This window comes from Homarus americanus, unplaced genomic scaffold (genome assembly GCF_018991925.1).
Source record: "Homarus americanus isolate GMGI-L3 unplaced genomic scaffold, GMGI_Hamer_2.0 scaffold1024, whole genome shotgun sequence".
NCBI lineage: Eukaryota > Metazoa > Arthropoda > Malacostraca > Decapoda > Nephropidae > Homarus > Homarus americanus.
In genome coordinates, this window is record NW_024715228.1 from 3,759,973 (window position 1) to 3,774,647 (window position 14,675).

Genomic DNA, 14,675 nt, shown 5'->3' on the forward strand with positions numbered 1-14,675 from the left:
TGTATGCATCATCTCGTCTAATTTCTATTGTTTGCATTTTTATTGAAAAATTATTTTGCATCTTACTGGTGTGTGGTAATGTACCTGTTACATACAGTCAATTTACTGGTGTGTGGTAATGTACCCATTACATACAGTCAATTTACTGGTGTGTGGTAATGTACCTGTTACATACAGTCAATTTACTGGTGTGTGGTAATGTACCCATTACATACAGTCAATTTACTGGTGTGTGGTAATGTACCTGTTACATACAGTCAATTTACTGGTGTGTGGTAATGTACCCATTACATACAGTCAATTTACTGGTGTGTGGTAATGTACCTGTTACATACAGTCAATTTACTGGTGTGTGGTAATGTACCCATTACATACAGTCAATTTACTGGTGTGTGGTAATGTACCTATTACATACAGTCAATTTACTGGTGTGTGGTAATGTACCTGTTACATACAGTCAATTTACTGGTGTGTGTAATGTACCTGTTACATACAGTCAATTTACTGGTGTGTGGTAATGTACCCATTACATACAGTCAATTTACTGGTGTGTGGTAATGTACCTGTTACATACAGTCAATTTACTGGTGTGTGGTAATGTATCCATTACATACAGTCAATTTACTGGTGTGTGGTAATGTACCCATTACATACAGTCAATTTACTGGTGTGTGGTAATGTACCTGTTACATACAGTCAATTTACTGGTGTGTGGTAATGTACCTGTTACATACAGTCAATTTACTGGTGTGTGGTAATGTACCCATTACATACAGTCAATTTACTGGTGTGTGGTAATGTACCTGTTACATACAGTCAATTTACTGGTGTGTGGTAATGTACCTGTTACATACAGTCAATTTACTGGTGTGTGGTAATGTACCCATTACATACAGTCAATTTACTGGTGTGTGGTAATGTACCCATTACATACAGTCAATTTACTGGTGTGTGGTAATGTACCCATTACATACAGTCAATTTACTGGTGTGTGGTAATGTACCTGTTACATACAGTCAATTTACTGGTGTGTGGTAATGTACCCATTACATACAGTCAATTTACTGGTGTGTGGTAATGTACATGTTACATACAGTAATTTACTGGTGTGTGGTAATGTACCTGTTACATACAGTCAATTTACTGGTGTGTGTGTAATGTACCTGTTACATACAGTCAATTTACTGGTGTGTGGTAATGTACCCATTACATACAGTCAATTTACTGGTGTGTGGTAATGTACCTGTTACATACAGTCAATTTACTGGTGTGTGGTAATGTACCCATTACATACAGTCAATTTGCTGGTGTGTGTAATGTACCCGTACATACAGTCAATTTGGTGTGTGATAATGTACCCATTCAATTTACTGGTATACCCATTACATACAGTCAATTTACTGGTGTGTGGTAATGTACCTGTTACATACAGTCAATTTACTGGTGTGTGGTAATCCCTGTTATACCAGTCAATTTACTGGTGTGTGATAATGTACCCATTACATACAGTCAATTTACTGGTGTGTGTAATGTACCTGTTACATACAGTCAATTTACCCTGTTACATACAGTCAATTTACTGGTGTGTGATAATGTACCTATTACATACAGTCAATTTACTGGTGTGTGGTAATGTACCTGTTACATACAGTCAATTTACTGGTGTGTGGTAATGTACCTGTTACATACAGTCAATTTACTGGTGTGTGGTAATGTACCTGTTACATACAGTCAATTTACTGGTGTGTGGTAATGTACCCATTACATACAGTCAATTTACTGGTGTGTGGTAATGTACCCATTACATTCAGTCAATTTACTGGTGTGTGGTAATGTGCCTGTTACATACAGTCAATTTACTGGTGTGTGGTAATGTACCTGTTACATACAGTCAATTTACTGGTGTGTGATAATGTACCTGTTACATACAGTCAATTTACTGGTGTGTGATAATGTACCCATTACATACAGTCAATTTACTGGTGTGTGATAATGTACCCATTACATACAGTCAATTTACTGGTGTGTGATAATGTACCCATTACATACAGTCAATTTACTGGTGTGTGGTAATGTACCTGTTACATACAGTCAATTTACTGGTGTGTGATAATGTACCCATTACATACAGTCAATTTACTGGTGTGTGGTAATGTACCCATTACATACAGTCAATTTACTGGTGTGTGATAATGTACCCATTACATACAGTCAATTTACTGGTGTGTGATAATGTACCCATTACATACAGTCATCTTTGTCTTTTACTCAGTAGCTCATTGTTGGCTTTTTGTGTATGTGTCTTGTTTACTTGGTGAATGAAAGTGGTTATGCTAACCGGCTATATGCAAATGAAATTAATTTTCTTGAAGTCTTTTCCTTTACTGAGTATTAGATCTCAAGGAAAGTTTGTGTTCCTCAAGAATCTAAATGAATTGGAAATATATCTAGCTTAAAATTAGTATGAACTTTTGAATGAATAAAGGTTGGAAAATTTTTGATTGTACTGTATTATATAATGATCTTGAGTGATTTTCCAGAAGTGTTTTTGAGCTGGTTGTCAAAGGTGAATCTTTGAAGGGAAATACAGTAATTGATGTCACATTGTATATAAATTATTTTAACTTTAGAAAGAAATTAATTGAATTTTTAATCTTTTATTAGCATTTTCATGTAATTCAGAAGGAATAAATAAGAGCTTGTATTTCAAAATACCTTTTTCACTTAAGTCTCTGGCTTTAATATAAGGTTTTGTCACCAATACACTTTTGTATTGGTGATAATTAATAAGTTCTTTCCAGAGTAAATTGCAGGGCATTTCATTTTCTACCACCATTGTGATAATAAAAGGACAAGGATTTCCTCTGGTTTATGTAAACCTTTCTTTGTTATTCAATGGTGTTATCAATTATTTGAAACTCACCAGTGTGTAATTTTATATTAAATGAAGAAGGATTTGAACAAGGTGGTGAAAAAGGAAATTGTTCATAAGGATCATCAAAACATCCTTTCATCAGTTATATAGACACCCTGTATATCAATTAACTTGAAGTACAGTACAGTATACTGTATTTCATCCATTAAAAAGTTTACATTTGCCCAAATTAAAATTGTTAAAATATTTAATACAGTAAATATAGTGATCAATATTCCAGATGATTTTTGCATGTATGTTTTGTATTTAGTTGGGGAAATCACAAAACGGTTACACAGATGGTACAGGCACATTCCAAATACAGTGGAACCTCGGAAATTAGCTATCCAGGAAAACTGGAGCATTTGAAAATACGTGAAAAATGCAACTCTCTTCTCCCAGATGGCAGGCAACACTTTGTTTTCATTGTAGCGATACCCGAGATATTTATGTAAATAAAATGCCAAATGGTTTCGTGTTTGGCAGCATTACCCAGTACTCCTAAACTTTCTATACTTGTCATAAAGGTTTCTCTTAGTTATAAAATTTTGCTGTGTACAGTATGCCACCACTGGGCCAGACACACTGTTTGATATTGTATTTTATTAGATATAATAAACATGAAATCGAATTAAAATTTTGCTTAAAGTTCTGTTCATGTAGAATTGAATAAGTAAAAATGGTATAATTAAATTACAGCATAACAGAACAACTAATATCATGACACAGTTGAGAAGTTAACTTGACATACAGTTTTGTGGGAAGGCAGTGAGGCAGCCTCCATGTGTGAAGCATCAGCCTGTCAGTGTGCTGTTTTTTCAGAATTGAAAACATTCAGTATAATGTCATACATTTATTGAGCAGAATTTTCTCACAGAATTCACATACAGTATTTGCTTTTAGTTTCAAAGAACATACCACCTTTTCAGAACAATGGACAAAGTGTAAATATGAAAATAAAGTGAAAATAGGTACAGTATGCTGAATGGCTGCTTTATGTAAACAAATTGAGCAAAACTCTTCATTTGTAAGGTTTGTTCAGGATGAAGTCTTTTATGCCAATTTTTTCCATCTTAACCCTTTAGGCCATATTTTGTTTCCAAGTTTCATTTTCGAGGAATGTCATTTCTCTACTAAAATATGTAAATAGTAACCGGTCATTATTAACTACATTTTTATTAAAGCAAAACCATAAAGTTTCTGTATCTGGCTGTACTGTCTCTTAAAAATAACATAACAGCAGGAGGAAAAATTATAATGAAGTATTTAGTAGTTCCTCATTTTATACTATCAGTAATATCTCTGTTAGCAGGAATCGCTCTTAACCGGAAAGTTCTGATAGCCGGAATTGAAATTTTCTCGGAAAATTGTTCCCTAAGCAGGAATTTTTCAGAAAGTTCTGGCTTTGGGAGATTTTCTGGAAATTTCAGAAAAAAGTTTCTCAGTACCCTGAAAATTCTGGGGATGGGAGAGTTTTTTCTAGGTTTGAGAGCTGAAAATCAAGTGCATTTTCCGGAAATTCCCAGAAAAATTTTCAGGTACCTTGAAAATTCCAGATAACCTGTAATTTCAGGGATGGGAGATATTTTTTCGGGTTCGAGAGATGATGTAATGCTCTATTTCTGGGACTTCTGAGAACATTTATCCATTCCCCAGAAAATTCCGGGGATGAGGGAATTTTTCCGGCTATGAGAGTCGTCGTCTTACCCAGAAATCTCTCATTCCTGGAAATGCTCTGCACCAATTTTTCTGGCTAACGGAGATATCACTTGTATATTATGAATCGGCCAACACTGGATAAAATGTTCTAAAAGATTCTTAAAAATTACTACTCTGGCTATAGATGCAAAATCATACATTATGTAACTCCAAAATAATTTTTTTTTACAATCAACTTGAGGTACAATGGTATTGTCTCTCACCAATATGTGAAGGGTTTGAGTCATGCTTAGCCTGGACACATGTGAGAAGGGTGTAGGGTGTTATCCAGTGTGATCTTACCAAATATCATAGGTTTCCCGTATTCCGGTTTCCTCCTGTATTGCATGGTACTAATATCGGATAGACCAACTGTCCAAATATCTAGTAAGCTGATTAGTAGCGAACTGATAAAAAAAAAATGATCAAAAAGTATTTTGTTATGTCCAGATTAAATGTATGCTATGCAGTCATGCACTGCCTACTTGTAAACAGGTAACAGAAACACCATGCATTATCATAATAGATCTTTATTTATATAATGAGAAAACTATTACTTTATAAATCATACTTTGACATTATAACACCCATAATGTATCTAAATAATGTTGAAAACAAAGTAAAGATGAGAAGAAAGATATAGATACATAGACTGTAGGACAACAATTATGGAATGTGTTGTCTGCCAGGCGGGAGAGAGACTGTTGAGGAGCACTACAGTGATATTGGACGTTTTTTTTAGATTGCTTATTTTTCTTTTTCATCATGAATTGCTTATGTTTATCTTGTTTAGGGGAATCATTATTATCAGCACTAAGATTTTTTGTATGACTAAACTGTCTAAATTATTGTGGTAAGATGATTTGATGTCAGTAAGTAACAGACAGTACAGGTAGTTCTTGGTTAACACCATGGATATGTTCCTGAGAAGTATTGTACTTAGCAAAAACGAGTAAAGGGAAAATAATAATTCCATAAAAAAAACGTGAAAAAGGTGAAGGTTGTGTGTTTCAGAAAGATTGCATAACAAACATAAATGTATTAAATTACTGTTTGTTTACATAAAGAATATGAAATAAGAATTATAGATGCAAATACTGTACAGTCAAAACTAACAAAAATCCAAAATTCACACATCCATAATGGTCAAGACTATGCACAATTCAAGATTTAACGCGAGCATCCAAGATTTGAGCGTGAGTTATATGTACAATATTAAAGTTATTTGTTCTTAAAACTTTTTTTTATTGCATAATGTGGGAGTGGTAAATGTCTTGATGTGGAATAGTGGCTGCGAGTCAAAAACACCATGAATGATGCAATATAGTTGACACACACACACACACTGTACTGTACCTATAGCTTTATACCTCATAATAGAACACTCATTATTACAACTTTTTATATTGATTCATGTATCCTGCACTTACATTACTTGTTTATTTTTATATTTACTACCTACAATTACATTTTAAAAGCATTGTTGTCACTGAATGCTTGCTTTGTGCTCATTATTCTAATGGTTGTCATTGGTAGAGTTAATTGAGTATAACATGCATGAGAGGTGAATGGCCATCAGGATAGAGCTGAGTACTGTTCTACAGTGGATATGCAAAGAAACTTTGTTCAGGACAAGCCTAGACATGTTTGTCGAACATATACATTAAACTGGAAGTGGATTGTGTTTTGTGAAAAGTATTTCCACATTGATGAATACTGAATACAGCTCCTCCCCGACTTACGACCTAATCGATTTACGACCACCCGGACATACGACTGCCTCAGTCATACCAAAATTTTGTCAATTTACATATTTTCGAGTCCCAACGTCAGTGACTGCGCTGTACACCCCTGTATACTGACAAAATTTTCGTTTGTAATTCACTTTAAAATGGCTGGCAAGCTTAAAAGTGAGAGTTTTGTGGTGCTGAGAAGAAAAAGAGACACCCATTTTAGATTTTCTATGTATTATTTAAGCATTTTATTACTTTTGACCATTTCGACTTATGACCTGGATTTGGGTCCCTAACCCCGTCGTAAGTCAGGGAGGAGCTGTAGTGTAAAAATGGAATTGTGTTGTATGAGTGCATGTTAACCAAGGAATCCATGTACTATTGATTTTTTTTTTTTTTAAGAAAATTCTACGATGTAGTTGTGAACTCTAAATTGCAATACTCATTGGTTTAAGATAGAAATGTGTCATGGATTCAAGTGGGGTGCATAGGAGCATATATGGAGGGGGGAGTGACCTTGTTCAAAGAGGTGGAAAAAACAACTGCATATTCTCATCCCAACATTTCCAGATTTCCGAGGTTGTTTTGTATTTAGTTTTGGAACAAAATAGAAACAACAATTATTTTGCTATTGTCTGTTCACATCTTTCATTCCTCAATATCTCTGGGAACTCCCCATGAGGCAGTAGATACAGCAGAATAAGTTTTGTCTACCTTATCTAAATATACCTCCCCAGTTTCTTCCATTATCTTCACACCTTCATAATTTTTTCAAGTGTACATTACCTCACCTTACCCATATGCTAGAGTTTTTTTTTTCCACCCACCTTATCCCTTTTACTTCATTCTTGAAAATGATTTGCCATCATATATTATCCTTTCCACATTACTAAACCAGATGATATACAGTATACGGAACTTGTAACCCATTTTATGATCTAATACAGTTTACTCTTGCATAGCCCTTCCCATGTGCTAAAACTAAAATAACGAGCAATACTCAAATAGTTCATGTTAACAGAGTGAATTGTAGAAGTGTCTGCCATGTTCCAAGTGAAAATGAATTTTGTGAATGGGTAGAGAAATGTGCATCACCTACTTGACTGCTAGTTATGTTTTTATATTATTTATGTCCAGTAGATTCATGCTTCAAACATTTTTATCATAAAACAATGCAAAATTGATCCTTATGCATAGCTATCATTTTAGTATGATTTTTTTTTAAAGGAATTGAAGATCTGGTCTGATTCATTTGATTTGTTATTCTTCATGTCTAAATATATTTTTATATCTAATTTGCAATGTATTATTTAAAGTCACATTGCACATGCAGAGCTCTTTAAATACTTGTCTCCATATATCACACATGTTGTTTTTTATATTCAAAACAAGATGGCAAATAAAAGGCTTGAAATCAACTTTGATCACTATACATGTTTACCAATCAGTTCCTTGCAAAACACCACTTGGCTCCACAGGTTGGCTAAAGTCTGTGTTATTGCCATCTTTGGCTGTTTATCTTTGCTTGGTCATTAGCCAAATGGGAAAATAAAGATACAGTATATTGACTATGTAAATGAAATTTTTTTACTGGAACACAAATTTGATATAGAATCAGTACATTATCATAGAACATACAGAAAAAAAAGAGGTGCATGACAGAAAACATGGCTTTGGATTAGTAATTTGGCAAAGGAACTGATGGTAGTTAAAACTACAGTACTTGTTGCTTGACTTTTATGTGTACTTTGTAGGACACTGTATTTATGGCTTTCAGTGATGGGTGTTCATAATGACTAAATTACAATACAGTACAATGTAGTGGTTCTTTTTGATGGGGTAAGTACAGTATGGAACAAAATGTTCATTGCTCACTTATATACAGTATTCATAATACTGTAAATAATTGTTCACGATTTGATTGTGGGGTAATTAGGGGCGGCGGTGCTCCCAGGGGCCCTCCTTATGTGTGGCAGAGCCCCCAAGTGCCCTCCTTAAGGGTGGCAGCACCCCCAGGGGCCGCGGCGCCCGTAGGGGCCCTCCCATGGGCAGCAGCGCTCACAGAAGCCCTCCCAGGAACGACAGAGCCCCCAGGGGCCCTGCTAGGGGTGCTGTCACCCCCAGGTGCCCTGCCAAGGTTGCTTTTGCCCCCAGGGACCATGGCGCTCCCAGTGGCTCTCCTAGGGACAGGGGCCGTCCCAGGGGCCCTGCCAGGGACAGCATTGTGCCCAGGGGCCCTCCCAGGGACGGCGGCGCCCCCAGGGGTTCTTTCAGGGACAGCCGCACTACCAAGAGCCATCCCAGGGACGGCGGCACCCTCAGGGCCCTTCCAGGGACGGCGGCGCCCACAGGGGCCCTCCCAGGGACGGCGGCTCCATCAGGGATCCTGCCAGGGGTGCTACCATCCCCAGGGGCTCACCCAGGGACAGCAGCGCTAACAGAGGCACTATCAAGGGTGCTGTAGCCCCCAGGGGCCCTGCCAGGGGTGCTTCGGCTCCCAGGGACAGAGGTTCTCCAAGGGGGTCTCCCAAGAAGAGTGGAGCTCCTAGGGGCCCTCCCAGGGACGGCAGCACTCGCAGGGCCCGTGCCAAGGGCGGTAGCGCCCCCAGGGGCCCTGCGAGAGACAACAGTGCTCCCATGGGCCCTCCCTGGGACGGCGGCGCCCCCAATGGTCCTGCCAATGGCGCTGGTATCATCAGGGGCTCTCCCAGGGACAGATGCACTCACAAGGGACCTCCCAGGGTCGGCGGGGCCCCGAGGGGCCCTGCCACGGGCTCTGGTGCCCTCAGGGGCCCTCTCTGAGACGGCTGCGTCCCCATCCTCCCTGCTAGGGGCGGTGGCGCCCCCAGGGGCTCTTAGGAAGGGTGGCACCCCCAGGGGCTCTGCTAGGTGTAGTGCCACCCCTAGGGGCGCTTTCAGGGGCGGTGGTGCCCCCAGGGGCCCTGCCAGGTGCGGTGGCGCTCCTAGAGTCCCTCCCAGGGACGATGGTGCCCCCAGGGGCCCTGCCAGGGACGGTGGCGCCCCCAGGGGCCCTGCCAGGGATAGTGGCAGCCCCAGGGGCCTCCCAGGGATGGTGGCGCTCCTAGGGGCCCTCTCAGGGGCATTGGCGCATCAAGGGCCTTGCCAGGGGTGCTGCACCCCCTGGTGGCTCTGTCAGGGAAAGCGGTGCTCCCAAGGGCTCTTCCTGGGATGGCGGCGCCCCTAGAGGCCCTGCCAGGAGCGCTGGCGCCCCAAGGGACTTTCCCAAGGACAACCGCGCTCCCAAGGGAATTCAAGGGACGGTGGGGCTCTCTGAGGGACGGCGGCACCCCTAATGGCCCTGCCAGGAGCGGTGGCGCCCCCAGGAGCTCTGTCAAGCATGTTGGTGCCACCAGGAGCCCCGCCAGGGGCGGTGGCGTATCCAAGGGCCCTCTCAGGGACAGCGGCGCCCCCTTGGGCCCTCCAAGGGGCGGAGGCGCCCTCATGGGCCCTCTCATAGGCGATGGAGCCCCAGGGGCATTCCCAGGGACAGCAGCGCTCACAGGAGCCCTCCCGGAGGCGGCAGCGCCCCCAGGGGCACAGCCAGTGGTGCTGACGCACCCAGGGGCTCTCCCAGGGACGGCAACACCCTTAGGGGCTCTCCCAGGGACTGCAATGCCCCCAGAGGCCCTCTCAGGGAAGGTGGCGACCCCAGGGGCCATGCCAGGAACAGTGGCGCTCCCAGGGGCCCTCCCAGTGACGGCGGCATCCCCACGAGCTCTCCTAAGGATAGTGGCGCCCCTATCGGCCCTCCCAGGGACTGCGGCGCTCCCACGGGCCGTGCTAGGGGCGGTGACGCACCCAGGCGCCCCCAGGGGCCCTACCAGGGACGGTGGCCCCGTCAGGGGCCCTGCCAGGGTGGCTGGCGCATCCCGGGGCGCTCCAAGGGACAGCTGCACTCCCAGGGGCCCTCCCTGGATCGTTGCCAGAGGCAACGGCGCCCCTAGGGGCCCTCACAATGGTGGTGACGCCCCCAGGGGCCCTCCTAGGTACGACGGCGCCCCCAGGGGCTTGATTGTGGTGTCTTACATAGTGCATACGTCCAGCAATCCCTTACTTAACTGTGATTGGTGGACTAAAATGCAAATCCTCCAAATTACAGCCAATAGGAGAACAGAGCAATCAGTCAGCACAACACCCCAACTTATGTTTTCCTGTTGGATTCATCTTTTCATTGCTCAGGATGCGATGATACACACAGCAAATGTGACGATGGGCGGTGTATGAGCGGTGGTGTATCATCGCATCCTGATCAATGAAAAGATGAATCCAACAGGAAAACATAAGTTGGGGTGTTGTGCTGACTGATTGCTCTGTTCTCCTATTGGCTGTAAATTGGAGGATTTACATTTGAGTCCACCAATCACAATTAAGAAAGAGATTACTGGACGTATGCACTATGTACGACACAACGATAATCACCTGGGGGTGCCGCCGCACCTAGGAGGGTCCTTGGGACACAGCCACGCTTGTAAGGGTCACTGGGGTCGCCACTGCCCCTGGAAGGGCACCTGGAGAGGGCAGCGCACCTAGGAGGGGCTATGAGGGCGCTGCAGTCCCTGAGAGGTCCCATAGGGGCGCTGCTACCCTAGGGAGGGCCCCTGGGTGTACCGTCACCTCTGAGAGGTCCCTTGGGGTCGCCACCTCTTCTTGGAGGGCCCTAGCGCTCTTGAGAGAGCCCCCTAAGGGCGCGGGTGTCAATGGGAGGCACTAGCGCCCTTGGCAGGGCCCCTGGAACACCGCCCCTGACAGGGCCGATGGGGATGCCGCCATCCCAGTGAAGGCCCCTGGGAGGACCTTGGGAGAGTGGCTGTCCCTGGAAGAACCCTTGGGGGCACCGCCATCTCTAGGAGGGCCCTTGAGAGCGCGCCTTTCCCTTGGGACGCCGCTGTCCCTGGCAGGGCCCTTGGGGGTGCTACTGCCCCTGGCAAGGCCATTGGGAACGCCGCCGTCCCTGGAAGGGGCCCTAGGAGCGCCCCTGGGGATACCACCACCCTTGGCAGGGCCACTGGAGGCGACGCCCTTCCTGGGAGGGCCCCTGGGGTGGGGGCACCGTACCTGAGTGGGCCTCTGTTAGCACTGATGTCCCTGGGAGAGCCCCTAGGAGCGCTGTGGTCCCTGTGAGAGCCCCTGGGGGTGACGCCCTTCCTGGGAGGGTGCCACTGTCTCTGGATGAGACCATGGTGGCGCTGCCGTCCCAGGAAGGGCCCGTGGAGGCGCCATCGCCCCTGAGAAGGCCCCTGGCACGGCCCGTGGGAGCGCCGCCGTCCCTGGAAGGCTCCATGGAGTACCGCTGTCCCTGGAAGAACCCCTGAGGGAGCTGCCGTCCCTGAGAGCCCCTGGGGGCGCCAGCAGCCCTGGCAGGGACCCTTGGGGTGCCGCCGTCCCTGTTTGGGCTCCTGGGGGCGCCAGCAGCCCTGGCAGGGACCCTTGGGGTGCCGCCGTCCCTGTTTGGGCTCCTGGGAGCGTTGCTGTCCCTGGAAAAGCCCCTGGGGGCCCCGCTGTCCATGGGAGAGCCCCTAGGAGTGCCGTGGTCTCTGGGAGAGCCCTTGGGGGCAAAAGCACCCATAGCAGGGCCCATGAGGGTGCCACCATCCCTGGGAGCACTGCCGCCCTTGGTAGGGCCCTTGGGAGGGCCTTTGGGGCGCAGCTGCCCCTGAGAGGGCCCCTACGGGCGCTGCGACCCCTGGGGGGTCCCCTAGGGAGCTACCACCCCTAAGGAGGGCCTTTGATGGCGCTACCACACATAAGGAGGGCTCCTCGGATTGCCGCCGCCCCTAATAAAACCCACAATCGAATCATGGAGCATATTCGAAATCAGCATGCTCAGGAGTAGCTATAATGTGATTTTCATCAAAATCTAATTTTGGGCCAAAACTATCGGAAAGTAAGCCTTACACCTTAGTAATTTTTCGACCTAAATATAATTTTCTCTTATAATTGAAATTTATGAGGTTTAACTAATTTTTTTTTTTATTAAGTACTTACAGAACAACACATTAATACCAAAATCACACTTTGGAAACCCATAGTTTACAAATAATTAGCATTGTCATTAATTTCCCAGGCATGATTACAATCACTAATTACCCCGCAATCGAATCGTGGACCTTATATTCGAAATCAAGGACCTCAGAGGTGCAACTGTCCCTGGGAAGGCCCTTGGATGACCCTCGGCGCCCCTGGTAGGGCTCCTGAGGGCGCCTCTGCCCGTGGGAGGGCACCGCCACCCTTGGGAGGGCTCCTAGGGCGCCGAGGCCCCTAGGAGGTCTCATGAGGACGCCTACGCCCCTGGGAGAGCTCCTGGCGGCACTGCCGCCCCTGGGACGGCTCCTGGGGGCGCCACCGCCCCTGGCAGGGCCGATGGGGAAGCCGCTGTCCCTGGCAGGGCCCCTGGAACGGCCAATGGGAAAACCGCCGTCCCTGGGAGGGTTTCTAAGAGCGCCGCTGTCCTTGGGAGAACCCCCGGAGATGTCAGCGCCATTGGCAAAACCCCTGGATGCGACGCCCATCCTGGGAGGGCACCGGTGTCCCTGGGAGGGCCCCTGGTGGCGTTACCACACCTGAGTGGGCCCCTGGTAGCACTGTTGCCCCCAAGAGAGCCTCTGGCAGTGCCGGAGTCTCTATGAGAGCCCCTGGGTGTGACACCCTTTCTGGGAGGGCGCCACTGTCCCTGGGTGAGCCGCCATCCCTGGAAGGGGCCGTGGGGGCGCCATCGCCCGAGAGGGCCCCTGGGAGCGCCGCCGTCCCTGGGAGGGTCTCTTGGAGCGCCGCTGTCCCTGGGAGAGCCCCTGGGGGCACCAGCCGCCCTAGTAGGGTCCCTTGTGGTGCCGCCGTCCCTGGGAGGGCCCCTGGGAGTGCTGCTGCCCTAGGAGAGCCCTTGGGGGCAAAATCACCCATGGCAGGGCCCCTGGGGGTGCCACAGTCCCTGGGAGGGCACCTGGTAGCCCTGCCACCCTTGGCAGGGCCCTTTGCAGGGTTTTTGGGGGTGTAGCTGCCCCTGGGAGGGCCCCTACAGGCGCTGCGACCCCTGGGAGATCCCCTAAGAGTGCTGCCACCCCTAAGGAGGGCCCTTAGGAGAGCTACCACACATAAGGAGGGCTCCTCGGACCGCCGCCGCCCCTAATTACCCCACAATCGAATTATGGAGAATATATTCGAAATAAGCTTACTCAGGAGTACCTATAATGCGATATTCAACAAAATCTAATTTGGGGCCAAAACTATCAGAAATGTTAGTTATTTTTCCACATAAATATACTTTTCTCTTATAATTGAAATTTAAGGGGTTTAACTAATTAAGTACTTACAGAACAACACATTAACACCAAAATCACACTTTGGAAACCCATAGTTGGCGAATAATTAGCATTGTCATTAATTTTCCAGGCGTCATTACAACCACTAATTACCCCATCGAATCGTGGACCTTATATTCAAAATCAAGGACCCAGGGGAGCAACCGCCCCTGGGAAGGTCATTGGATGACCCTCGGCGCCCCTAGGAGGACTCCTGAGGGCGCCTCTACCTGTGGGTGGGCCTTAAGGGGTGTCGCCACCCTTGGGAAGGCCTCTAGGGTGCTGAGGCCCCTAGGAGGCCCCATGAGGGCGCCACCGCCCCTGGGAGGGCTCCTGGGGGCACTGCCGCCCCTGGCACAGCTCCTGAGGGCGCCTTCGCCTTTGGGAGGGCCTTTGGGGCCATCACTGCCCCTGGGAGGGCCCATGAAAGTTCCCCTGGGGGCACTGCCACCCCTAAGGAGGGCTCCTTGGGATGCTGCCGCTCCTGGGAGGGGCCTGGGTGCGCTGGCGGCCCTGGGGTCGCCACCGCCTCTTGGAGGGCACCTCGCCGCCCGTGGGTGAGCCTCTGGGAGTGCCGCCACAAATAGGAGGGCTCCTGGGGACGTCACCGTACCAGGGAGGACTCCTGGTGTTACCGCGCCCCTGGGAGGTACCCTGGGAGCGCTGCCATCCAAGGCAGGGCCCCTGGGGTCGCCACTGCCCTTGGGAGGGTTTTTGGGAGTGCAGCCACCCATGGGAAGACCACTGCCCCTGGCAGGGCCCTTGAGATCGCCACTACTCCTAAGGAGGGCCCCTGGGGATGCCGCCGCCCTTGGGAGGGTCCCTCACAGTAATTTATTTACTGAAATATACTTTTATCTTGCAATTGGAATTTAAGGAGTCTAGCTACTTAAATATTTCCAGAATAACACAAAAACACCAAAATCACATATCACAAACCCATAGTTGGCGAGTAATTAGCATTTAAATAATGTAATTAGATTATTCCGAGCATTATTATGACCATTAATTACC

General features: G+C 46.7%; 3 protein-coding genes across 3 annotated transcripts; 1 reads left to right on the plus strand and 2 right to left on the minus strand.

The window, feature by feature from the left end:
* Positions 1-8,308: 8,308 nt before the first annotated feature.
* Positions 8,309-9,041, minus strand: LOC121855581 (homeobox protein Hox-D12-like). The gene is made up of 2 exons (XM_042350600.1): positions 8,785-9,041; positions 8,309-8,525 (listed from the first exon to the last, which is right to left on the minus strand). The coding sequence occupies exons 1-2, from the start codon at positions 9,039-9,041 to the stop codon at positions 8,309-8,311; spliced, it is 474 nt and encodes a 157-aa protein (XP_042206534.1).
* Positions 9,042-9,534: 493 nt separating this feature from the next.
* LOC121855661 (basic salivary proline-rich protein 1-like) lies at positions 9,535-10,310 on the plus strand. Its single transcript, XM_042350739.1, has 2 exons — positions 9,535-9,905; positions 9,989-10,310. The coding sequence occupies exons 1-2, from the start codon at positions 9,535-9,537 to the stop codon at positions 10,308-10,310; spliced, it is 693 nt and encodes a 230-aa protein (XP_042206673.1).
* Positions 10,311-13,840: 3,530 nt separating this feature from the next.
* LOC121855888 (basic proline-rich protein-like) lies at positions 13,841-14,395 on the minus strand. Its single transcript, XM_042351060.1, has one exon. The coding sequence runs from the start codon at positions 14,393-14,395 to the stop codon at positions 13,841-13,843; it is 555 nt and encodes a 184-aa protein (XP_042206994.1).
* Positions 14,396-14,675: the final 280 nt, after the last annotated feature.